General features: G+C 38.6%; 2 protein-coding genes across 2 annotated transcripts; one reads left to right on the top strand and one right to left on the bottom strand.

Moving 5' to 3' along the window:
• Positions 1 to 1573: 1573 nt before the first annotated feature.
• On the top strand, positions 1574 to 10362 carry neil3 (nei-like DNA glycosylase 3). Its single transcript, XM_027281767.1, has 10 exons — positions 1574 to 1813; positions 1980 to 2089; positions 3331 to 3465; positions 3861 to 4074; positions 5048 to 5122; positions 5476 to 5636; positions 7110 to 7273; positions 8762 to 9176; positions 9490 to 9670; positions 9860 to 10362. The coding sequence occupies exons 1-10, from the start codon at positions 1709 to 1711 to the stop codon at positions 10040 to 10042; spliced, it is 1743 nt and encodes a 580-aa protein (XP_027137568.1). The 5' UTR covers positions 1574 to 1708; the 3' UTR covers positions 10043 to 10362.
• Positions 10324 to 26819, bottom strand: aga (aspartylglucosaminidase). Its single transcript, XM_027281763.1, has 9 exons — positions 26498 to 26819; positions 23360 to 23513; positions 20274 to 20386; positions 18310 to 18422; positions 16810 to 16918; positions 16355 to 16430; positions 15676 to 15783; positions 12490 to 12623; positions 10324 to 10518 (listed from the first exon to the last, which is right to left on the bottom strand). The coding sequence occupies exons 1-9, from the start codon at positions 26652 to 26654 to the stop codon at positions 10418 to 10420; spliced, it is 1065 nt and encodes a 354-aa protein (XP_027137564.1). The 5' UTR covers positions 26655 to 26819; the 3' UTR covers positions 10324 to 10417.
• Positions 26820 to 27318: the final 499 nt, after the last annotated feature.

Below are 27318 nucleotides of genomic sequence, written 5' to 3'. Positions count from 1 at the left end.
GTAATGTACTGAACTGAACTGAGTCCCATCAGAGGACATGACATGGGCTTGCCCTGTAATCTTTAATATATCTAAGTCTGTGGAGGGAACAAAACTCTGCAGACACACAAGGGAACATTTTTGATTTTATCCTGGGATACTGTCAGTCCTGAGGCAGAAGAGAGGACTGCAAGAGGGCACAATCCAGTTTTTACCAACCTGGATTGAATTACATTATAATTCATTGGGTCAGACCCAGCTTCAAGAGCTCCACTTCGCTTAGAGCCAATGTGAGAGAGCAGTTTCAGATTTTAATACACATTACTGCTGAGTGCTGCCTTTTTTTGAAGGAGGGCATGGCTGTACACTTGGCTGGAGAACATGGAGTCTATCTATTTTTATCTGGGCACACAGAAGGGTTTCTGGGTGGTAAAACTGCAGAGCAAACAAGTTGTTGCAATTACTCAAGCAAGTCATGCAGAAAATCTTTTGACAATAATGCAAATTATAATTCCTTTGAATTATTTTTTTTTTTTTACAGCCAGATGGGACACCATAAATGAAAAAATTCTCACATCTGGCAGTTCAACCTGGGATGGATGGAGTTAGGACGACATTTCGAGGAACTTGAACTCAACGTCTGATGTTAAATAAAAGTCAAGATTTTGTCCAGTAATTATTTACTCTTTAGTGTTTGAGCTTTAACTACTTTTCTCAATTAAGACTCATATTTTGACATAATACTCACTATGTGTGGATCAGTGATTAACTATAAATAAAAGGAGTCTTTATTCAAAACTATCTATCTATCTATCTATCTATCTATCTATCTATCTATCTATCTATCTATCTATCTATATATATACATATATATCTATATATATATATATTATGTTACAGGTTACATCGCAGACTGAATGTCTTTGTGTGAGCTGCAGGACCAACAATGATACTGTAGCGCCCTCAAGTGGAAAGTGAAACAAATTACTCAGACCCATGAATGTGCTATATACTGCATGTTATTGGAACAAAACCACAATATGTAGCTTAGTTTTCGGTTTAATCGGTGATTGATTAATACTGATATATGGTTTAAATGACACTGAAAAATGCACGTGAACTTGTGTGAATCAAGAACGAGAGCTACAGAATGATTTTGGATTTTATGAATAAATACAAAGTTATTCTCCTGAGATTTGCAATCTTGTTGGATTGATAAAAACCTAGAACTAGGAATACAATATTCAAGCCGCATCAAGAGCAAACATGAAGACATTCATTAAAATGAATAATATCCAAGTACAAAAAAATGTAATGTAAAGAATAATTCTGAAAAATAAAGTCAGTTTTGTTTTTGATGATGGCTAAAGAATAAATGAATGATTCTGCTTGAAGGGAAATACAGGATATACGCAGGCTACGTAAATCATAACATTATTTATAAGCCATCTGTGCAGTGTTGTTCACTGTTAATTTAAATGGAATCAGATCGAGGGAAAGTTGATTAAGTATGCACCACTTAATTAAAGATAAACAGGTGAATTAATATACGAACGCCTTTTTGCCGGTTTTATTTATGCAACACCCGTTTCCGGACACAACCCGTACCGCGCATGCGCAAAATTAAACCGTGTGGCGGGGAATCAAGACAACAAACTTTGTAGTTAGCTAACAGGTCGGCTGCTGTACAACTGAACAAGACTTGGCCTTCAAAGTCTGCTTTTTCGAAATGGTTGAAGGTCCAGGGTGCACATTAAACGGAGAGAAAGTCCGTTCAAAGGTCCAGAAAGGACAGAGAGTGAAAGAGATGAGAGGCACTTTGATAACTTCGGCGGTATGTCTGTGTTTGTGTTCGTCTACGCAGCAAAACAACGTATAGTGGACTTTTACCTTGTTCCTCTTTATACTGTCAGTGGTACAAACACAAAGACAGCTCCCACTAGTTTCTGCGAGCTTTCAAAGCTGGTGTAACGAGCTCTAACAAGTGTGTCTGTTTACAGAGAAACAACTCGGAGGGAAATGCCCTGCACGGTTTGTGTGGCTGTCAGTACACCGGTGTTGAAACTGTGGGCAAGGAGCTCTTCATGTACTTTGGTCCAAGAGCGTTAAGGTAATTTTAAATTATCCGGACACTACTCAGACAGCAGTGTGTGTGTGTGTGTGTATATATCAGAATCAGAAATACTTTAATAATCCCAGGGGGAAATTATTTATATAATATTAATATTATATATATATATATATGTGTGTGTGTGTGTGTGTGTATGTATATGTGTGTGTATATTACATATAAAATTAACTTAGTTTTTAGGTTATGTGAACTAGTTAGGATTACTAATGTTACTGACGTTTTTAATCATACGTATTTTATTTTGATAGCTGTTACTAAACAGAGTGTGTCATTCGGTGAAACTAAGCCTGTGAACCGACAGCTTTGGTGAGAATGAGTTCCTGACACAAATGTGTAGCAGTCATCTAAACTACAGTTTTACTTATCACGGATATCAAAACAAAATTATTGCTAACAGCCGCTCTATCAAAATAAAATCTAAATCACAAACAGTATGTGATGTACGTGATGAAAATGTTTATACGTACACGTGATGTTTGCGACAGCAGTACAACTGAGACGCCTAATTGGGTTACACAATCTGGTGAGGCACAAAACTTGGTGCAGTGCCTGTTAACACTTGAAGCAGGCATTTGTAAGCATTTTTTTTTCTTCTCAGTCTTCTCACTTCATTTGCCAAATGTATGTGTTTGTGTTTGTCTGTAGGAGGATAGCGGAAATAAACCAAAGCCAAAAAAAAAACAAAATGAGCTCTTCGTTTTGTTTTTTTCATCCTTGATTGTAAGAAGATGTGGCCAACACTGATAAAACTCTATTTGTCCTTCTTATCTGTGTCAACAGATGGACATAGATGAGAAGTCGAAGAAGATACAAACTGGTTATGAAAAGAAATAACAGACAACATCAAACGATGCAAGGAATATGAAATGTAAAAAATGCAGTATGGCCAAAAATCAGTCATTGATCTGCAACTTTTGATATGATATTTAGACAACTGTATAAACAGTGTAATTTTAGTAGATGACATAGATTTTGTTATTTTAATCATTAAAAAGTTAAGCAAGGCACTAACATTTGTACCTGTTGTTAGTGCCTTGCATGTGGGCACTTCAGAGATCATATGACTATCGATAGACACACACACAAGCTGAACCTTGTGACGTTTCTGTTACACAGCACAGTTTCTAATCACCTTTCTGTCCTTTTGTTGTCAAGTCGCATATATTCAGACTCCTGCTGTGTTTAAATTAATCTTTTCTTCTGCTCTCACATCTGTTTAGAGTCCACTTCGGTATGAATGGATCAATGCGTATGAACCCAGCTGAGAGGAAGGATAAGAGTAGCTCCATACCAGTGCTGGAAATACGCCTGACTAACGACATTGTGTGCTTCTTTGACAGCACTGTGGAAATAAGGTAACGGGGACACCAGCATAGCCTAGATAGATTGAGGTGACACAGGTTCACCTTGGGGTATGAGTCTCATTCAGTGAGTATGTCCTACATTAGGCTGTATCTGAAGATGGTGGCTATTGTTGCATGAAAAACACAGCCTTTTTGGCTCGACATTTGTCCTGTTCATTGACTCTAAGGTCCCGGTGTACTGTTCAGTAGCCAGACAGACATTTATTTCTACCGTCTGAAAATTTCACCTATGCTGTCCTATCTCCTAACAAACAAACTGAGACAGAATATACGAAAGAAACAATTCTGAAATGTATAATCTAAAAGAAATGCACCAGTTGACCTTGTGGCAGCAGCCATGCATTTTTCTAAATTCTTCCAGTACTTTTAAAAGTGTGTGCTCACAGGTTGACGGAGGACTGTGAGCAAAGGGTAAGGGCTATGGAGAGTCTGGATGTGTGCTCGCCCAAGTTCAGCTTCTCTCGCTCTGAGGAGGCAGTGAGGAGCCAAAGTAGCAGGATGCTTTGTGACGTTCTCCTAGACCAGGCCGTCATGCCGGGAGTCGGCAACATCATTAAAAACGAAGCCCTGTTTGACTCGGGCCTCCACCCAGCCGTGAAGGTATGGAAAAGATGATGGATTGTGTTCAGCAGAGGAACAAAAAAAGAGGGTAAAAATGCAAGACAACTCTCCGAGAGGAAAAGTTTAAGCTCTGGTATTATTGAGTGATGCATTGCAATGAGGAAGGTGAAACGGAGAAAAGACAAACAAGCGCATTGCGGCAGAGATATGCCTTCCCCCCCGGTGCAGTTTGGAAGTGGAAATGTTTTTCATTTATTTTAATGAATGTTTATATATTGGAGACTCAAATAGTGGTTTTCCTCTGATTTATAACACATTATAAATGATATAACACATCACTCAAATACTTTGTATCCTGATCTAAAATGTGGTCCAATGCTTCACATTACTCTTGGAATATTTTCAATAAGCAAACTATAGAAGACAAATGTGATTTTTTTTTTTTTTTTTTTTTTTTTTTTTTTTGGAGTGACCTGTACTCTGCCACTCAGAGACGCTTTGCAGCATGAATACTTCAATTTCTCTGCTATTACCAGGGGCATTGGTCTGCTCCCCTTTAGAAAGTATTAGATGGGGTGTAAGAATATAGAACACTGGACCAAAACATTAATCTAGGGCTTTTGCCCCCTTTCTTCTGGGACCACTGAATCTTTATGAGCCTCTCCTCTATTATCGAGCCCCTAGGTGTCCTGAAAGAGCTACAAGTGGTGTGTGCTTTTTTTTAAAAATAATTTTTTTCATTTTTATACGCTGTGTGAGCAAGAGTCAGGTCCTTGCTGCCTATGCTGCAAGTGTTGGGTATACATTGTATGTAATTCTTCTCCATTGCATCATTCTAAATCCAGTTTTTCACCCATGTCGGTCTGGTGTTTTTATTGTTTATTTGCTTGTATTATTGATTTGCTGACTGTGAAGCGCCCTTCGCCTCACTTTTGAAATGAAGAGCTATACAAATAAGGTTTATTCACTCTCTGGCTGTGAACTGTAACTAACTGTGCCGCTTCAATCTCAGGTTCAGCAGCTGACACACGAACAGATCCATCACTTGGTGAAGATGACGCGTGACTTCACTCTTCTGTTTTATAAGGTTAGACGCTTGTACTTCAACAGAGAAGAAACAAGTGTATTAAATAGTTTTGGTGGTAGTCTTAGGTCTGTATTGCACGTTCAGATCGATACACATTTAGGTATTTAGCTGACACTTCATTTAGACTTATTCAGACTTCATTTTGACTTAGAATAATGAATTAACTTAAAATCCTGTATTGCTGAGGAAGCAGAGCAAAAGTCAAAGCCTCACTGCCAAGAGAATAGAACAAATAGATAAAACAAATATTCATGTCCATGCCAAATAGACAAGTAAAGGAAAGTGATGTTTTTCTTGGTCTCTTTATCCACGTCTTTTTATTCACTCTTGTCTGCCTTCCTCATCTCTATCAGTGTCGTAAATCTGGCTCTCCGCTCTACAAACATTACAAAGTCTACAAGCGTCCCCAGTGCGGCCAGTGCTTTCATGTCATCACAGTCTGTCGTCTAGGAGACACTTTGACTGAAAAGATACCGTCTTGCATTCTTGAAAGACTGTTTCATGTTTGGTCTGAGTCTTGCTCAAAAATGTTTGATATTTCAGATACTGGGGACATTAGTGCAAAGCTACAAGGCTACAACAACACTTTTTTTATCATGCCTCTTGTTCAGTGTAAAGAAGGCACAGTGTGTATCTCAATTCTAACGTTCTCGACTAACTATAAATGAATATTGTTTGGCCTCCATGACATATACTGTAATTGCTTTTTAAGAATTCACTAGATGATGCTTAATAAATGTTTCCAAATAAAATATAGGATCAAATATTTTTATAGACTTCTAATTCTTCTTAATACATTTTGATGATTTTATTGTAATAGTGCAGATTTTTTATTATGCACAACAGTTACAAGCAATGACATTCTTAATTTCAGGCTCCCTCCAAGAGTTTTTATATTATACGTATAAAAAGAAAATCACAGGAGAACAAATTAGAATCTAATACATAGTATTATTAAAGCTAGGTGTCATTTCTCTTAACAGAAAGTTCTGGAGCCTTTTAGATCATTCGTTGAAATCTGAGAGGCCATCTTTGCAGGCAGATGGGCTTGGCAGGGAGTGGGAAGTGTTATGGGGGGAAATTAATGCGCATATAAGGCTGTGTTTGCCAGACAGGGCACAGGCTCAACACCTCCTGGGCTGTGTTTGAGCAAAGCTTTGCGAGGGGTTAGAGCCTAAAGCCCTTACAACGCATTACACAGCTGATAAAGCAATCTGTGAGGAAAGTTTCCCCGAAAGCCATTGCTACTTTCCTCCTCCATAACTGTTGGCATTGCAGATTTGCCTTCTTGTCAGACATAGCGGAGCTGCATGTCAGGGCGCTAACATGTATGCTTAGAGCGTTTCTATAAAACGCATCGCCTTCTAGCATATCTTCATCCTCTGCTTGAACTGCAAATGTTTGTCTAGTTAAAGTTTTCTCTTCCCCTGCATTTCCTGTAATCGGGTTATAACAATCGCTGTTGAATAATTTATGTTTATTGCTCATGTTGCACTTACACTTCCAAAGACTAATTGCTTGTAATATAATCAAGGGAATTTATGCTATGTGAGTACATATTGTAAATTATTCTAAAAGTATTTGTCAGCTGAACACATAAACACAAAAGTATTGAAATAGTAATTTATGTCACATTTCCCTGCAAGGAAGTTTTCTAGAAATTTAACACAAGCTTGGAATTTTAGAAATCTCAGTGTTTTAATTAATCAATAATTTATTAATCAAGGTTTGTTTCTATCCGCATTTGAAATGGTAAATACAGCCTGAGCAAATGATCCCTAAATATTTTATTCCCATGGAAAATTTCCACCTTGAATATTCCCAGAATTTTGTAACCCTACTAAATAGTAAGTCACCCTGAATTCTGTTTCTACACTCAAACATTATTTTTGCATGAGTGCACACATTTCATTAATTAGTGAGCCTGTTTTAGTAACAAGGTTCATTAGGATCACTCTTGTCACTCGCGTGTTTCCTTTTTATCCAGCAAGCTGCCGGTCCGAAACAGCCTGATTGGCTGGGCCCACAAAGGGAGAACCAATGATAACGTGGCTAAGAAGGAGGAAGAAGACTGGGCCTGTCAACTGTGCACACTCATCAACCAGCCAGCAGCAAAAGCCTGTGATGCCTGCCTCACTCCAAGACCCGAGGGTGAGTGAAATGTTTTCCTACACTCGCTGAATTTAATGGGGTGCCAGAATGTCCTTGTTAGCCAGAGATGAGATAATAGTAGCTGTATTTTTGCTGTTTGCCATCAGTGCTTAAGTACTTCTGAGCAAGGCACACAGCTAGCCGTTGAAGTGATACTGCAGTCAAGCGGGCCGCGTGTGTGTCCATAGAGCACACTGTTGTGCAACTAATGAGTGTGTGTGAGTGTGTCAGTTGACTATTTTCCTCTGACTATCCTGAGATACATTATGGCAGCAGTGTGTGAAAGAAACGGCTTCGCTATCTCTCTGTTACAAACACCAAACCACAGTTGAATGGTTTGCTTTGTTTTGTTGTGTGTTTTATTTTATTATTTTTTTAATTATTTATTTATTTAGGATTAGCCCCCCAAATTTTAAATAAATCACTTTTTTTTTTTTTTTTTTTTTTTTTTTTTTTTTAAAGAAAAAAAGATGGCTACATGAGAATCATACCTACAATGTGCTCTTGGCTCATTTTATGCTGAGCTTTCCAAGCATGGGCAAATTGCAGACTATCATATGTCAGCGATACATTTTGGCATCGATTCCTGCAGGATAAGATATTATGTTCTCAGTCCAAACAGAAGACACGTTGGACGGAACAGAAACCTGCATTTTCAGGCAGCTGGATACGTTTATAGTGCCTGGAAACATATTTTATATTTGAAATGAATTTAATTTGTAGAGATATTTTTCTTCCTTTAACATTAAACATCTCTTCTGTTGACTAGTATAAAAAGCCACAAACCTTATGATTAAACACTAAAATATGAAAACTACCTTTTCCAGAGTCTGCACTTGTAACCACAGAGTTTTATTAGTGTTCTCAGCTGTGCATAATGGGATCCACTAGATCTACAAATGTACATCTGCACTGTGAACTGACTGGATGGTTGCACATTTATGTTTTGCTTTTTAAAATATGTGCAAATGAATAATGGACATGTATTACTCCAGGGAAGGCACACTTGTTCTTTTCAGTAATATCATGATTTGCATCTCGAGATGGATATTACCTCTTTTACCGTTGATCACTGAGCTGCACCACTAAAACAGCTGGGGGTTAAGTGCCTTGCTCAAGGGTATTGCACATTAATGGTTGTTTTTTGAGGGATGGAGGGGGACTAATTATTTACAGCTCCAACTTAATGATAATGTCAGACATTGTGCTTCACCAGTACTGAAAACACGCATTCATTTTCAAAGTTGTATTATATGGGGGCTCATTTCACAGAATTTTGCATGAGGGCATCTTCAGCACAACAGATTGTGTGACATTTTATTTGACGACACAGCGCAGCAGTCTGGTGATTACTGGTAAATTTTATGGCAAGCTAACCTCTTAAAGCTAACAACAAGCTGCATTTTATGAGAGCAGCCAGTGCAGCAGAATAAGGTGCAGCTGCCGAACATGAAATGAGTTTTTCTCACTCTGGCTCCATCTCCACAGTCCACCAAGACGACATTAGCACTGAAGCATCACCCTTCACTCCTGATTTGATTAAATACCCCTGCACTGCCTTCAAGAAGCCACAAGAGGAGCTCAAAGTCAACTGGAGGTCTGCATTCGGGACTTCAACCCTTGTTTTCTCTGACTTGAGCAAGAAGCCAAAGCCTGTAAACTCCCCACTCTCCCCAGCCGGCAGTCATTTGAATTCCTTGGCGGCAGAGCGAGGTTTATATAAATACAGCGTCTGCCAAGGGACAACAAGCCCCAATTATGCCTCTGGTGGCTGGCAGAGGCAAAGTGCCGAGCTCTCCAATGGGGAATCACTGGCCTCCTACAGTCACCCATCCAAGAAAATGAGAATTGATCACAGTCCCTTTCCCAGTAACAATGCTCAAAATGGAACCCCCAACTCACGGTGAGTGAATCTCTCGCTTGGCTATTCATGAATAAGTTTATAATAAGAGAAGTTTTTTGCAACTTCAGGGAGATAAGTGGGAAAAAAAAGTATCTGACTGTGGAATTTTTAATGCAACATTGTTAAAGAAGCTCAGATTGATGAATAGCTGTGGTAGGATACCATGCAAATACAATTCTCACCAACACCTATCACCACACACGGTTAAGGGGAGGTTGTTTGCTCACTAATAAGGGTTGATGTGACAGGTATACTCGCGTTTTTATTTTCAATTTATTTCAAACTAATAAGACTGTTTCTTCACTTCTGTCAGTACACATAAAACAGATACGACAAGCCGCAGCTCCTCCAGTTCTTCCAGTCCCAGCGCCCCTTGTTGTGCAACCCATCGTCGCACAGCTGTCCTCAGAGTGGTCCACAAGGAGGGGGAGAATAAGGGACGACAGTTCTACGCCTGCTCGCTTCCCAGAGAGACCAAGTGCAACTTCTTTGAGGTGAAAATGATCTCTTATCTCCATGGCATTATGTAGCTTTCAAGATGAATAACTTTTTAATTAATTATTTTAAAAAGATTATATATTTAGTTTTAGCCTATCCACAAGCATAGTAATATGTTAGCATCAGCTATACATGCCAAAACTAAAAGTTTACAACTAAGTTAATAAAAACTTCTTCTGTCGCAGTGGGCTGACTTGCACTTCCCTTTTTGTCAACATGGGAACCGTTGTTTAATGAGGACAGTTCTGAAACTAGGACCCAACAATGGCCGCAATTTCTACACCTGCAGCTTTCAAAAGGGTAAACAGTGTGACTTTTTCCAGTGGGCAGACAATGGTCCAGCGGTGTCCATCCTGCCTGGCTGTTAATGTGTTTTCACAATGCATTACTTCTCAGTGAATCTCTGGTCCCTGTAATTTTTATATTCTTAGATAGACATAGAAAGGGACCCGCTAACTCATTATTATCCTCACATGGGGGAAAAAATGCATGTTATCAAGTGTCTATTTGCATTTTATTTGTATCCTCTCCTATTGTGTCCATCTGTTCATTTTTTCTTTCATGTTTCAAAGCTTTCACAAGAAATATGCAATAAAGAACATAAACAAATGAAAGCAGCAACAATTACACAAATGTTTTCTTTTTTAATTACATTTTAATTATTCATTAAAAACATCAGACATAAAAATACTGTATGAAGAATTATTTTCTGAATATAAGGGACGCACAAAATCATACGTCATTTAAAAGCAGTCGACAGATTTCAAGAGTGGTGTGTCTGACTCTGTGTTTGACACCATGTAGTGGAAGTGGGAGAAGCCGGGGACTTTGTTACAAGCCGCACCTTCAAAAAAAAAAAAGAGAAAAATTACAACGTCACAGGTGAAACAAAACAAAAAAAAATTACTCCCGTTGCATGAAAGTCCCATCTAATGCTGGTATTAAGATGTGATCTGTACTGCTGATCTGCCATTTAAATGCTAATAAGTGATCACATCCCCTTTAATACACCTGTTCATCTGCATTATTCATACACCAGGGCACTGTGTGGAAATCATTGATGTAAACAATACTGGATTTAAAATATCTAATAAAAAACAGCTTTGGAAATGCAATCCGGCACATTTGTGAGACCTCAAGGACAAACACAATGAATGTAAACATAACTTTTGTCTGTTCACAACAAAACTCCACGGGGTATCTTTCTCAAAAGAGAAATGGCATGGTACTTTACCTGCCACACTGTTGTCATGAGAACAAAAGCAATTACTGGGTGGAACAGATTGTGCCTGAGCTCCAGTGGAGACTGGATATCAAACTTAAGACCAGAAGACAGTTTAATGCAACTTTAATGAAACGGGCATCTTAACTATATGGTAAAAAAATAACAATAAGTTGACTAATTTAGCATTAAAATATCAATGTTGTCTAATGGTTTCATTCAGCTGTACCACCTCTGAAAGAAATTCACATATACCAATACATTACAATAAATTGTGACATTGCCTTTAAAGGCAAACATGCTGTTATTCTCATCGTCAATGTTCCCAGTCACATTACTATAAATATGCTCCCAAAAAGGTTTCACTGTCAAATATTTTAATGATGGTATTACTGTAGCATGGTTATACGGGGTAATTTGTTGATATATACACATTGTTGGTACTAGGTAGGTAAGTTTAGATTACTTTTGGTTACACATTTGTGATTTTACATTAAATGTCAGAGGCAGCTGGACTCCACCTTGCCAAGCTTCAAGGTATGTGTTCAACGCAAAAGATGTTTTCACTCTGCTCCTGACTGGTTTGGGTAAGTTTGACTGCGTTATATGGTCTGTTGATCTGATTGGTTGAAGTTCACCTGTGATAGACGGTGATAGACAGATGGTTCATGCAGTCACCTACCACGTATGTTTTAATGTTCCTGTCCTTTTCCAAACAGTTAACAATCATGACTTCCCACATAGTTCTGTGTAACAAATCATCTGGCATTGTCAGGTTACTGTTTTAATGTCTCAAATTGCAGAAATTCTATAGGCAAGTTTAAACTCAGTAGTAATAATAATAATAATAATGATAATAATAATCTAATCATTTAAAACAGGGGTCTTCAACCTTTTTCAGTCCCCTTGAACACGAGTCAAACACCCTATATAGCCTATATGTATTTATGATAAAAGACATAATGGAATAATTTATAAATAGTAATAGTTTTTGTCAAAAGTAGCTTTTTTATTGCATATTAATGCCTGCAGTTTACTCGTTATCATTTTTGTTGTATTTTTTTAATTCTCACAAATTTATTTTGGTGAAAATTGTCAATTATTATGACAAAAACTGGCAGACACGGGGCAGCGTTTAGCTCAGTATGGTAGAGCAGCCACCCTATGTGGGAAGACTCAGTCCTTGCTGTGGAAGCCCAGGGTTCAAATCCGACCTGTGGCTCTTTCTCACATGTCATTCCCTGTCTCTCGCTCTCTCCCCACATTCCTGTCACTCTTCAGCTGTCTCTGTCAGGGATAAAGCTTGAAAAGGCCAAAAAAAATTGGTGGACCCCCTAAGACCCCTGATTTAAAAGAAGCTGTTGAGATTATAGCAATTATTGTCCATTATTCAGAACATTATGGTAAGTTTAATATACTTTTAGGTGAATCAGAAATGTGTGTAGAAATTGAAAGCAAAAGAAATTAAAAAGAGAGACTGCACATTATCAATATGTCTCTGCATGTACATCTGCTTGTTAACAACTCTGCATGTGTGTGGCTTTGGCAGTAGCTTAGAAGTCCGCCATTGTACCAATGAACCTTGAAACTCACCATAATGGCCTGTTGTGTTAGCACAGATGATGGCTCCAAAGAATTCTGAGTAATGCCTCTTGATTCTGGAAATGGCCGTCTTGCAGGCTGCCGAGGGATCTGCCCCAGCCCTCATCAGCTCCACGGCCAAGTAACTGTTGGCAGGATTACAGGCAGTACACATGAGGCAAAACTAACAAGTACTGTCATGTCTACCAACCAGCATAATGATAGGGACGTGCTTGTGATTATGACGTGGGATAATTGTGATGGAAACTAATATAATGTCAAGAAACAGTGATTATATGATTTAAAAATGGCAATATTCCCAGCCCCAGTTTATGCTATGTAAGAGAGTCATGACACAACTCTTTAGGTGTTCACAAGTGTGTAAAATAAGAAAATGGGGAGTAATTTACCATCACCACAATGCTAATGACTGTGTAATGAGTGCCCTTAGCTCTATTAGGCTCAACTGTATAAAACAATGAGTAACACTAAGTAATTCTAAAACTGACCCCTGCAAAAAGGATTTTAAAGGAACATTATGTAACTTTTTTAGCAGCATGCTACACTGACTTCTAACCGGGCGAACAGTGCTCCTGTCATAGACATATATACATAGACACCGCATTGAGCGCTGAATCGTACGTAAACGGCGCCGCCATATTGGTTCGGGCAGATCTGCCCGTAAACTAATACAAGGAAATGGACTGAACTTCATAAAGCGCCTTTCTACAAAGTTCTTCAAGTTAATGTCTCTTATACACCCATTCACACATATACTAATATATCTGGGAAACAAACAGGCACCAAAAACAACGTATGTAACTTTTAAAGTGATGATTATAAATGTTTACTCCTTATGTAAGCACCAAACCAACGTATGTATTTTTGTAATGCTGAGTGTTTACAGCTACTAATGTGTGTAACACTGTTACTGTGATGATAAATATTGAAATATTTATATTTAACATTTAATCTGTGTCTATAATAACCACATCCTGAAATGTAGATGTGACATGAGGGTTTTCTGAATAAAGAGCACTAACGTGTACATACACACACACACACACACACACACACACACACACACACACACACACACACACACATAGATATATATGTATATATATGTGTGCTATATGTTATATATATATATAGATATAGTTTATATATATAGATATGATATATATCTGTATACTCGTCGATTTATATCTATTCGATTATACGGTATTATATCTCGGTATCGACATTGTCTCTATCTTGGTGGGTGTGCTCTTTATTCAGAAAACCCTCATGTCTCATCTACATTTCAGGATGTGGTTATTATAGACACAGATTAAATGTTAAATATAAATATTTCAATATTTATCATCACAGTAACAGTGTTACACACAGTAGCTGTAAACACTCAGCATTAGAAAAATACATACGTTGGTTTGGTGCTTACATAAGGAGTAAACATTTATAATCATCACTTTAAAAGTTACATACATTGTTTTTGGTGCCTGTTTGTTTCCCCAGGTATATTAGTGTGTGCGTGAATGGTTGTATAAGAGACATTAACTTGAAGAACTTTGTAGAAAGGCGCTTTATGAAGTTCAGTCCATTTCCTTGTATTAGTTTACGGGCAGATCTGCCCGAACCAATATGGCGGCGCCGTTTACGTATCGCGACCAACGACCAACCCGCTCAATGCGGCGTCTATGTATATATGTCTATGGCTCCTGTCATTCCCAATCTGCCCCTGTCCACCTGTTATGCACTATGTTACTTCCAGGTCTGGGTACGATGACCCACGAGAAGGGCGACTCATACTCAATTCAACAGTTTACAGCACACACCATCAACTGTGTTACAGATTTTTACACAAATTTTATTTATGGAGAAAATGTTTTACCTCTCATGTCCTCAACTTAATGTAGCTGCTGTTAGCTATTTAGCTCAGTTAGCATTGCTGCCCAAAATGTGCTCAGAGCACTGTGGGGAGTGTTTACACTGGTGGCACTGGGAAGAGTCTTAGTAGATGGCAAGAAAATTAAATATAAGGCTGGAAGACAGACACCGAGCTATGATAAGTGTTATTTTCTGCACAAGACAGTAGGCAAACGAGTAAAATCCCCTCTTTTGGAAAGTAGTACTTTACAGTTGAACCTCTGTGATCTCTTATGAAAGGAAAAATAAAGGACCATGGTACCATGACAGCATACAGATGTAGCTTTAAAATGGCTCATTGGTGGTGACGATGTGTTGCTGCCTCATGGACAGGTAACAGATAGGAACATGTGGGTATAAGAATAAATGCTAAACTGTTGGGGGTTATATTTGTCATGAAGATGTTGCTACTAGTGAAGTGCTACTGATGAATGTTTAAGAAAGTGAGTCAAAACTGTGATTGAAATAGGTAGCCCTGAGGTGTGGTTGTGTTTGACTCTGTATAAAAAGTTTAGTGCAAAACAGCCTGTGTACTCGCCAAACTATCCTGGAAAAATAAATCTTTTAAAAATCTAAAAAAATATACTCTTCTGAGACTGCCATATTCTCACAGCCTGGAAACAAACAGCAGCTTAAGTGAAATCTCGCCTCTACTGTGGAATATACAAATGACAGTTTGAGGCCAATGTAGTCACGCCTCCGCTCTTTATAATGCTATTGTTGCACTTGCAGAAAGAGGTTCACACCAAAAATTGTCTGTTTTAAAAACTACATGTGTCACATGCCAATTTTCTCTGAAATACAATTTTTCTTTCAAGGAAAAGTCGTGTAATAGTATTATTATTCAAAAAGGTGGACAGGGGAATAAACCCTGGTTAGGGTGCATGAAGGAGTTGAGATCTCATCAGGGAATTCTCTGAGAATTTTAAATTCAACACTGTTAGAGAAGTTCTTATTTTCATATACATTGAACTGAGGAATAAGCCATATAAAAGCATTCACTCAGACTGACAGGTAACCTTTTTTTTTTTTTTTTTTTTTTTTTTTTAACATTTACTTGCATAAGTGAATCCATATTCTTTTATTTTCAGTCTGAAAAATGTAGGTCTGAATATGCTTGACATTCCTTTTTAAATTTCCTATTTGATGGCATAGCGACTGTAATTTTCTTCTATGTAGCAGAGCAATTGCCCAAGGTAATACCGGAAAGGCATTTTAATTAAGTAGGACTCTTACTTATATAAAGGACAATAATAATGGTTGAAGTACCTCGGCAGAAAGCGCATCATGACATCTCCATCTCCAGTAGCAGCTGCACCACCAGCTGAGCTATCCGCATAGGCCCCTGCTCCAACGATAGGAGAGTCCCCAACACGACTATAAGACGGGGACATGACCAGGGTTTGAACAACATTGCTTCAGGTACATGTACTCTCCAGCAGAGGAAAAAAAAATCCCTTGATCTTGTGAAGTACTCTGATAACAGTTATTGTACTATGAAGCTCTCATATTTTAACCTAAAGATCCAGTGTGTAAGATTTAGGAGTATTTATTGGCAAGAATGGAATACAATGTCCATTAGTATGTTTTCATTAGTTGTCTTAAATGAGCCCTTCTACAGTAGCTCAGAACAGACCAACCAAACACTGATCTGGATATGGCCTTTTGCCTTTTTATTTTATTTCTTTTTGTTTTATGGTTGCAGTCTGCAACTTCAACACTAGGTGCTACTAAATCCTACACATTGGAATGAAAAATGGTTAAAAAATCGTTCTTGGCCTTTGGGAGCTAATTTTTCCAAAAGTTGTAACAAAGTAATATCGTTACATCGATATTACTCAATAGTAGTAGTGTTACATGTTCCAAACACCCTTACTCCAAAGTACAGAAACATTTTAACGCTCATGTCTGACACTTTATATCATACATTTATACATAATCTACATACCCTGGAACTTTGTGAGTTAGTCCATTGGTGGATGTACCAGCAGCCACGTGACCGTCTTGATCTAGTGCAATCATCCCTGGTGCAAAAAGGAAGGCAGTGGTATCAAAATCTCCAAGCAGTGCTTCTATTGCTGAAGGTTTTTTTTTAAACATAACATTAAATTCCTAGCAGCTGCAGGCACCGTGATCAATACATAAGTCTAGCTCAGATGACATTAAAAAGGGGGCAGGAAGGATTTTTGTTTTAGTTTTGATATTTTAACAGAAACACAAATTTAAGACCTCAAAACTCAATTGCTCCCTGCTAACCTCTACTTCAGTAAGTCTGTCTAATGTTTCTTTTGGGCATGCTATGCTGCTTAACTCTCTCTCTCATGTGCTTAAGACCCAAACTGTAAAAAATAAAAATGCCTGAGGGGAGCTGACTTCACGTTCTCTTTAACAGATAAAACCTACCTATGGTGTCGTGCGAGTGCGTATTAGCGTGCCGTTTCCTCTTGGTCTGTTTTAGTGTCGCCCTGGGCTTGTAGGGTCCACAGGACTTGGAAGGATCTGGAAACACATTCTTTTGACAGGAAACAAAACAACATGACTTTGCATAATGCCATCATTTTTGTACTCAATTATTGTAATAGCACTTAAGCAAGACGCATGGTAGATTGCAGGTATTTGTGATGATTCATACACATATATAAGTTCTATTTTCACCAAGTTTTGGTACTTAATTATATATAAACAGTACAGTGTAGTGTTGTTGGGAACATAACACAAAATTTTGTTTCCAGTAACTGAACCATCGTGAAAAAAAACATCATGCACATTCCTGCTGCAGCCAAAATGTGTCATTCAGCAGTCAAATATGTTTTTACTGAGACAGACAATCTGCCGTACTTGAGTCTAGTGTAGTTTGACAAAAAATTTCCCTGTCTCGCTACCTCAAGGAATCTCCTTGGTTCTTATAAGTGGCTGAGTTTACCAGCTTTACCTGCAGGAAGGTGTGAAAAGTTCATTCTTCTACTCTGGTGTTACAGTGGAATTCTGCTTTGAAAAAAAAATCTAATTTTTAAATCAGAGTTAGCAGTCGGAACATATACTCGGAGCCATGATATGTAAACATGTTAAAACAAATGTCTTTTTCTGTACAACGTGTGTCTGTATCAGCATTACCTTTCTTAAAGGCCTTCATGCCATCAATAAACCTAAGTTGGAATCAACTACTCTGCTCTATGAAAGAGCCTGTGCATTATTAATAAAGCAAAGTCTGTTATATTCCATTTTATAAAGGTGAAGGTAAAACCCTTGAAAACATTCTCTTTATTTATAAAAAATTCAGGCACAGTTGTTCTCCTGTGACCCGGCACACCACTCTGAAATTCTACAAAAATATAAAACACTGCCAAATGGAAATATTGAATACTTGCATGTACGGAGGCTAATGCTTAGTTCTCTCATCTTTTTTATTTTGTATCATTTGTCAGTATTTATATGTGGATGTATAACTAATTTTGGTAAATTTGTCATGAATAACTCAAGTAGTTTCAGAGGAAAACTTTGATGGCAAAAGTGATGAGCTTTGTCTCTTCCTCAACTAGATGACCTTGAACGAGGCACTTCACACCAAGTTTTGCTCAGTGGTCATCATTGTACTGAACGGCCTCAAGTGTAAATTCAATCAATAGGACACTGCGTGCTGTCTCTGGAACAATAACAGCTGTCTTAAAAGGGAAAAAAAAAAAATATTCTGGTGATTCTAAAGCATTATTGGGGAAGTGAACAGGTTACTTTTAAAGAATAAACCAGCGCTGTAGGGCATCACCTCTACCACAAAGGCTGACTTTTTGTGAACTACTTTAGTATGCCTGTCAGTTCCCCTGCTTAATATCAATCTTCTAGAAGCGGCATGCCTGTAGCCAACACAAGTGAGAATAACACACACTTTAATACACACACACGCACCTTTCGATAATTAGGTTGGCAGTTGCCCTTCAGCCACTGAGAGAAAATATTCATAGATTTGTTGGTAGTCAGGTCTTCTGCGATGAAGCCCATGTTTTCAGCAAACAAAGAAGCTATAAAGAGAGAAGTAATACTTTGAGGTCAGGTTACACATTCTGGGCCACGCTGACCTTGGGTTATTAGAAAACAAAGGGTCACAAACAAAGGATGAACTGGAGGCAATCTCATCTCATTTGGGCTCACAGCTCTGACATGTGACAGGGGACAAATACAGCAGCAGTGACCTTATAATTCCCAAAAGAATAATGATTCAATTATGTTGAGTATTTGAGGTAATGAATTGAATTTCTCTGGGAAATAATACAATACGTTTTTAGAATTTCTTGACATTTCAAGCAAAATTTGGACTTATTTGGTCTTCAGTTTTCTTTCAATTATTTGCAGAGTGGTGCACCTCCTCCTCCACTCATTCACTGCTTTCATGAAAAAATGAAAAGCTCTCATATCTGGACACTTAGCTGCTATACAATTATTTTATTTTTGCCCGGGGCATTATTTATGGCTCTGACCCATGCAATCATCTTTGATTTTCTTCTATATATTCCTCATTTATGAGTATGTTCTTATCCACCTTGTGTATGTGAGCTGCTCTAACAAGTGAATTTCCCTGGTGTGGGATCTATTTTATCCAAACTGATGATGTTTATGGTCTAAGGATTAAAGCTTATTCAAGTGTTGGGGAAAACCCCCACAAATTATATAAGTGTCTAAAATGCTAAAAGGCCCTAATGTGAAGAGTTCCTAGGGAAGATAACTAATGAAAATTAAAACCTTAAAACTTAATTTATATTTATCTTTTTCAAACTACACTGCACTGGGGATGAGTCTGACTACAGGTGGGAAGTGGACAACCTGGTGACCTGGTGTGGCCAGAACAACCTGGAGCTAAACGCTCTAAAGACAGTGGAGATGGTTGTTGACTTCAGGAAGGATCTAGCCCCACTCCCCCTCATCACCCTGTGTGACTCCCAGGTCAACAGGGTGGAGTCCTTCCGCTTCCTGGGCACCATCCTCTCCCAGGACCTCAAGTGGGAGCTGAACATCAGCTCACTCATCAAGAAGGCACAGCAGAGGATGTACTTCCTGCGGCAGCTGAAAAAATTCAACCTGCCAAAGACAATGATGGAGCAATTCTACACTGCCATCATTGAGTCCATCCTCACCTCCTCCATCGCCATCTGGTTTGCTGCGGCCACTGCCAAGGACAAGTGCAGACTACAGTGTATCATCCGAGCTGCTGAGAAGGTCATAGGCTGCAACCTGCCGTCCCTCGAGGACCTGCACACCTTGAGGTCCATGAGGCGAGTGAGGAAGATTGTGGCCGACAACTCCCACCCTGGACACTCTCTGCTCCAGCTGCTCCCCTCTGGCAGAAGGCTGCGGTCCATCAGGACCAAAACCTCGCGCCACGGGAAAAGCTTCTACCCCTCTGCAATTGTCCTTTTCAACAGGGCCAAGACTCAGAACCCCCCCCCCCCCCCAAAAAAAAAAACCCGCCCCCGCCCCGCCCAGCAATTGCACTGAACTGCACATGACACTTTTGACACTGATTTGCACTTCTGTACTGTACAATCCATTCCCCTCCCTATTCTCTATTTTTACCCCTTTTATTTTCATTTCTATACTAGTTTATCTTTTCTTTTCCATATTTTGTGTTCTGTGATTGCTCAATCCTGCCACAGTATTCTGTGTTGGTGTAAACTTGCAAGCGAATAAAATTGATTCTGATTCTGAAAAAGAACTTGGAGAAAGTGTTGGATCTCTGTTGCCAGTAAATTGAGTTGACTGATTTAAAATGTTTATTATATTATTATTATTATTATATTATTATTATGATTATTATTATTATTATTATTGAAGCATATTAAATGTTTTTACTTTTGTTGTCATCGATTCACACAAACCTGACTCTCCTACTAGCAGTGTGTGATCTGTTTTCTCCATCACAGCTCTTGCTACTCCGATGGCGTTCTTGATTCTTTTCAGATCAGCAACTGCACCGACCTCCATTGTATCCCTGGTCACAAAGAATACACAGAAAAATTAGCACTAGTTTACTGAACACAAGCAGTATCTGTTCAAAGGTTCCCTGTGGAGATTTTGACCTTGAGCAGTGCTACGGTGCCGCTGGCATTCACACAGGTGGCACAATATGCATCCCTGCAAACAGTGTCACACAGTTCTACGGATCTACTGGTGGCAGTATTGAGTCAAGTAATAAGTCAGCAGAGGCAGAAATAAAGAAGACTGCTTGCTAGCAAACATGGACTGTGTCATAAAAATCAGGGTTACACAGCTATTTAGATGTTTTAATTTATACGATGTTCGTTCCTATTTATTACATGTCCTTAGGGCACTTCCCTTTATTGCCGTTTTCCTGAGACTGGCAGGGTAAGGTAAAGTTCAGGTTAATGTATAAATAGAGGGATTTCAGAACAGAATGAGGCCTAGGGACAGGTCAGAGAGGTGACATCTAGATTGGGATATACTGACTACTGATTAGGGGATATGTTGAATAAAACTGTTTAGATGTTAAATATGCAAATTGTCTGTTAACAATTTACAGGGGTTGAGACAGCCCATCTTTAGGAAAATGTATAAGAACCAACTGTTAACGCTCCTCAGGGAGCCTTTTTCTCTGTAACCCCTTTAGTGTGTTGCACTGTGAAACGCTACTCTTGTACAAGAACAATAAATTCAACTTAAACTTTGATACTTTGAATCCAATCCTCCTTATGTACAGTAAGGGTTTTTCTTTAAAATTCCTGTAACAGACAGTGGACAAAAAAGAATTACCTCTTATGTTCTTTCCTAACCACTTTTCCTTGACCTTCAAAAGGCCATGAGGTCAAGGAAAGATGTGAGGCAAAAATCTTCAGGACTTAACAAAAGACGTCCGTGGTGCCCAGAGAATCCGACTGCACTTACACTAGACTACATAATTCCTGACTCGGTTCTGTGTGTTCGGAAGATGGACTGCAAAAAGCACATCTTTTCTGTTAATATTGACAACCTGGTGAAAGACATAACTTAGTTTTCAACGTTACTGAAATAATAAAGTGATATAAGCCACTTGCTTCAAAAGTTAAACAAAGTTACAACTTGAGAATGTTTTCCACTACTGCAGACAGCAAACTTGAACACCTCTGTATGCCAAAATAGCTCCGCAGTCAACACAGAACTAATGCAGAGAACTGCAGATGAAGAGGGAGAGACAGCAGCTGGACGACCCCCGGACAGTTCATCAGAGTTTATGAGAATGCAGCGCAGCGAGGACACAGACCAGGTTTCATAGAGGAGACGTGTCTGTTAACTGAAAAACCACAGAGCTGCAGAGTAACATCGGGCTTCGTGATCACAAAAAGTTTTTATATTGCGTCAACACTTCTGTCCATATTCATATGCTCCCTCTCTCTCTGCTGCAGTCTGCATCACACTTTTTAAAATAAATTGATGGATTTTATAGATGCCTGCCGCAAGGACTTGTGGGATTGCGTTATCTCCTTTCCTTTCGTAAAGGATGGTCCGGTGTATCCTCTGCTGAAGGAGATAAGAAAGGAGGCACTGAAGCACTTTCCTGTGGCATTTAAAGAATTCGAACAGCTCTTATCATGGCTGACACGTAAATACTTCCGGGTCAAAAAAAAAAAAAAAGAAGACCGCAGCCATGGGTGCAAACAATGCAGGTTTCAAACTTTTAAGAAAAATCAACCTTGCAAACATTTTATGACGAGGTGTCCAAACTTCTTTTAAAGAGGGCCAGATTTGACAATGTCAAGATGCCCTGGGGCCAATACTAACATTTTAAAAATGAAAAAAATAACCATAAAAGTTACAATAATGCACTGTTCTGTTTATATTTTCATTGTCACAATTATTATTATTATTTTTAATTGCAATGAAACCAAATGTAAGCCAATCGGGCGTGAAAAAATCTAAAAACTAGTTCTTCTTTGCTCAAATTTAGTTTTTGAGGCTATAGTTTGTGGTGGTGATGTAATGAGTTGCATTATAGAGAGCGCCTTTAAAATATTTATCCAACACAAAATAAAGTCAATTTGAGTAAATTCTCCGAGACACAATATCAAAAATTGAGCATCATGCTTTTACATTTTCACAGAGCTTTAATTTATTACAGGGCTGTTGCATCAAACTGTAGAGGTGTTTCAATTCTTGTGCTCAGTCAAAATGTACCGGTGATAGCTACCGTATTTCTTATGCGGCTATATTGGATACTGCGTGGGAGACTGTCTTCTCCCCACAATGTATTCATGACTATGTAACTGAAAAAAAAAAAGTCAATTTCCCTGCATAATGGAAGGAGGAACATTCTACAGAGCACATTTGTGCAAATAACAAACCTTTGCTGTTTGCCTTTTGTCTGTCGTCATGACCTGACATTTGCCTCCCACGATAACTTCTGAGTGTGTAAATGTTTGTACTTAAAAGACTTAATAAATGGCATGCCTTCACATCCTAATGGGAATCTTAATTAGTGCTTTATTAAAGAAAGGCTGTCTGGAAAGGTCAACCGGTTATTGCTGTAAATGTTAAAGATGCAATGACAGCACCGACACAAACTGTAAGACACTTGCACAATATGGTGACAGCGGCAGGTGCATAATTAGAGTGGTCAAGATCGAGGTCATTTTCTATGAAATATGTGTAATTACTAAAAAACATTTCTCAGATCATTTATAGCAGAAGAGGTTAAGGTCATTGCTGGAGATCCAAGCTTTTGCCAAAAGTGCTAAAGGACAAGTTTTATGAAATAAATATGGGCTTGTACTGTTCAACCCAGCTGCTTTTAAGTTACACAAATGGCAGCTGGATCGAAACAACAGCTGTTAAATACTGCCTCATTATCATAATAATAATAAGTCACTATATTAACATAGTGCTTTTTCTTTGACACACCAACCTCAACCCCAACCACGACCAATAGTTGTAATTATGCATCATCCCATATGTCCATGTGTCCCTGGTTTACCCGTTCATGATCATGGCATCCAGCGTGGTCTCTCCAGACTCATCTGGACTCCCACCATAGCCTACGCTGCCATCACACTGCTCTGTTTCACAGCGGGCACAGCCTTTCTCCACCGCATCCAACACTGAGCCACCAGACTGCAAGGTACTCCAGGCTACAGAAACAAAACAGAACAGTGAAACATTCTCGACCCAAGGATGGGAAGTAAACATCCTCCAACAGTCAAATGATATTACAGTTTTTACCTCCTCTCAGGAGAGGGAAGGCAACATCAAGATTTGACTGGAAAAAAAATTTAAATAAATAAAATATGGCTCAATCTGACATTCATAACCACGATAAGCAAGAAAGTTTGTTTCCTGTTCTGAGGAAACTTTACTGTGACACAGTTTAACACCCTGTTTTATAACAACTGTGACAGCTAATGGTAAATGATCTGATACACCAAAACACATTTTGCAAACTAGATATTGCATCGGCTGAGTAATATGTAATATGCAATAAATCTGTGTCGAACTAGGGTTCAATAAAGTCATCTTTTTTCATTCCATAAAAAAGCTGAACAACAATAATCTCCAAACTCACTGGTGCTTTCTGAGAGACTGTGATATGTAGAGTAAATAACTAAAATCACTTAAAGCTCTTTGTCTAGTTTATATATTTGGGCAGATGAGTTAAAGGTTCAGAGGATGCATGGGGTGACCTGTGCGATGGATTCCTAATAAACAGGGAATGTGAACTGACAAGCATTTGGTCACTGATCCCCCAAGTGCCCATGGGGGATCAAAATACCAACTGGTAGCACTGCCACCAGCTTGCCACTAAATTCTCACACCATTGCACAGTGTTCAGCAGGATACTACAACAAATTCCTCTTCTTATCATTTATGATTCACCCATCTATAAACTTTGTTCATCTGCCATCTCTGGTAAGTGCTCATGTCTCAGGATATAATTCTTTTTTTATATACGATATATATATATATATTAGACTCAGCATTACAATCTTTTCCACGTAGGAAATGGAGCAGAATGGAAGAGGAGATTAGCCTGCTATTGTCAGATGCCTCTGTAAGCCCTCAAAGGAAAAGAGATCTGCATGGGCGGATCAATAGTAGTGACTTACAGACTACACTTTTAAATATCTGCCCGCAGAACAGATATCCGGGTACATTTTTCATTTTCATACACACCTAAGGGAGAAGGAGTGATGTACATCTGATACATTAAAAGGTATCGATCTATCAACCTGAGATTTTTAAGTGAACTTTAATCACCTTCAGGTTTGATGCGTTGTGTGTTTGTTTTGAACACCAGTTCTTTTTTTTTTTTTTCATATTGAGCCAGGCAACTGGTGCAACTCCACTTGACAGATAAGTCACAAGCAATGCTGAAATATTTGAAAATGTCCAATGTATCATCCTGAAAGAAACCGAATGGAGTGAAGGCAGACCTGGCAATGGCAGCTTTGAAGCCGTAGTGGCATCTGTCCATTTCCTTTCCCCATCTACGACTCTGATCTTGCACACTTATGCAGTTAAGCTGTAGTGGAGTCAGAAGTATACAGCGGAAAAGCATTTTAGAATAGTGTGAGGGGAAAAATCCTGAAAGTGCTGGTTATGGAGCCTGCCATGGATTGCACTCCACCACTCGTACAACACATACACACTGTGTCACTCTCTCTGTCCTCGGGTGACAGAAAACCGGTCTCTAGGATGTTTCGGTCATAAATATTTGTCAGAATTAGACAGAAATAAACACTTTTAGCTGCAACTACCAATTTTTTTTATTATCAATTAATCTAAAAAATAGAAAATAGTGAAAAGGTGATGTCTTATAATGATTTTTGTTTGACTGACTATCACATATGACAAAATGACTTGTACAGCTAATTGATGATCTAAATAGTTAATTTCCTTTAGTCAGAATTCTAATTAAACATGACATGATGTTGAGCAAATGAATCATACATACTGAAAAAAAGAAGACATCAGAGCTATTTAAATCTAGTCATCATCACTTTTTTTCAATTTAATTATGTTCTAACTACAAGAAGAAGAATATTGTATGCGTGTAGGTTTTGCTTTTTTCACCTCCATACATCATGGAAGGTACATCGAGTTTGCCTGAGTTCGCTGTATGATGAGTCACCTAAGGACACACTGCTCTCAGCCATGACTCACTTAGAAAACTACTGCTAACTGCTGCTCTGCAACTAACAAGACCATTAGACACACGGTCATATCAGCCTGTGAACAAACAGGAGGACAAGTAATATCCAGCCTCTTCCCTGCAAACTTAAATAAATGTACTGGTGTTTACGTCCATACAAAATGGCTTGTGCAATGTATTTGTTGTTCGACTGGGAGGATCAATAACGGGCATTGTGAGGGAAAGAAGAAAGAGAAATCTTTATGTCGACATCTCTTTAGAGGAATCTTCAGAAACCATTAAAAGATAGAAAATAGCATTCCGCAGTGCTACAGAAACAGCAATACAGCAGGTTTTCAGTTTCAAATAAAAAAAGGTTGGAGTACGGCATACAGGAGAGTATGAAGCAGTATATTACATGATTTCTGACTGATCTGTCCAGTGAAATATTTAAGGCCCGTACAGTACAAACACATTTACTCCAGTAGACTTAAGAAATAAAATCTCACTGTACTAATGTATTTCTGTTTGATACAACCTGATAACCTCTCTACACCTGACTACGCTTGTCTGACACCTTTAGTTACTAGTTACTTTTCAGATTACAAATTTTCATACCACTCGTGCCTGGTGAAAACCACGAATCCCTCTATCAATCTGTAATCTGTAATGATGTTGAATCTCATTTTTTTAGTTTAGTTTTTAGTATCAATCAATCAATCAATCAATCAATCAAACTTTATTTATATAGCACTTTTCACACAAACTATGTAACACAAAGTGCTTCACACTATCAAACCCTGACCCCACCATCCGCTCTCAACTCGAGGACTTTTGCTTGTTGTTGGTACATTTACTTAAAGTAAAGATGTGAATACTTGTTCCCCCTGTGCAGACCCTCTGTGTGCTGTACTGACGCAGTGTCACGTGACTGAGCCGCAGCCTGAATGAAACTTTGGAGACAATAACGTGATCACGCGCTCGTACCTGCAGCAGTCGCATTCTTGAATGGCCACGTATTGATCACGAGAGGCAGCGACGCGTGTCCGCGTGGAAACAGTAACGTCAGAGCAGGAAACACGAGACACAAAGGTACAAACATGTTGGACTGTCCAAACGTTACATGAACGTTACAACAACACATGGAGGACTGCTAACGCTGTTTCCTGTTCATTTTTTTTTTTTTACGCCGCCGTGAATACGTAATATTCCAGCCGAGCAGGTTGATACATCCAATATTTGATAAAGGGAAGTGCCTACACAGAAAAACTACACGAAACGTTACATGTAAACTTCCTTGTTGTGTCACATGCTTAGTGGGCGGATTCTTCATTAAAGGGACAGTACATCTGACATGGCTGCGTCAGACACACCAGGGTCGGTCACTGAGGATTTCAGAGAAAATGTCCTTATGTTCAGGTTCCGCAGAGAGAGCTATGTCTGTCGTGTCAACAGTATTCTGGACTCTGGAGAGCTACATACAATAATAAATAATAATGAAAAAAATAGGAAAAAAATAACATGTCATAAACATGCAAGCAAAGTGAATTTGACATTCAACTCAGAATTATAATAAATAAGTAGTTTATTATTATTATTATTATTATTATTATTATTATTATGAAAATAATAACAATAATAATAATAATAATAACAAGTTATGGTTTATTTGGCCACAATTTTCCAGATTAAAAGCTGCCCACAAAGGCAACAGTACTGGCCAATCAGAGACAGGTAGGATGTCCCTTTCGCTGAGTACTGGCCAATCAGAGACAGGTAGGATGTCCCTTTCGCTGAGTAGCGGGAAA

This window comes from Larimichthys crocea, chromosome I (assembly GCF_000972845.2).
Source record: "Larimichthys crocea isolate SSNF chromosome I, L_crocea_2.0, whole genome shotgun sequence".
NCBI classification, from domain to species: Eukaryota; Metazoa; Chordata; class Actinopteri; family Sciaenidae; genus Larimichthys; species Larimichthys crocea.
Note: the sequence above shows the minus strand (reverse complement) of the source record. Positions and strands in the feature narration are given on the sequence as shown.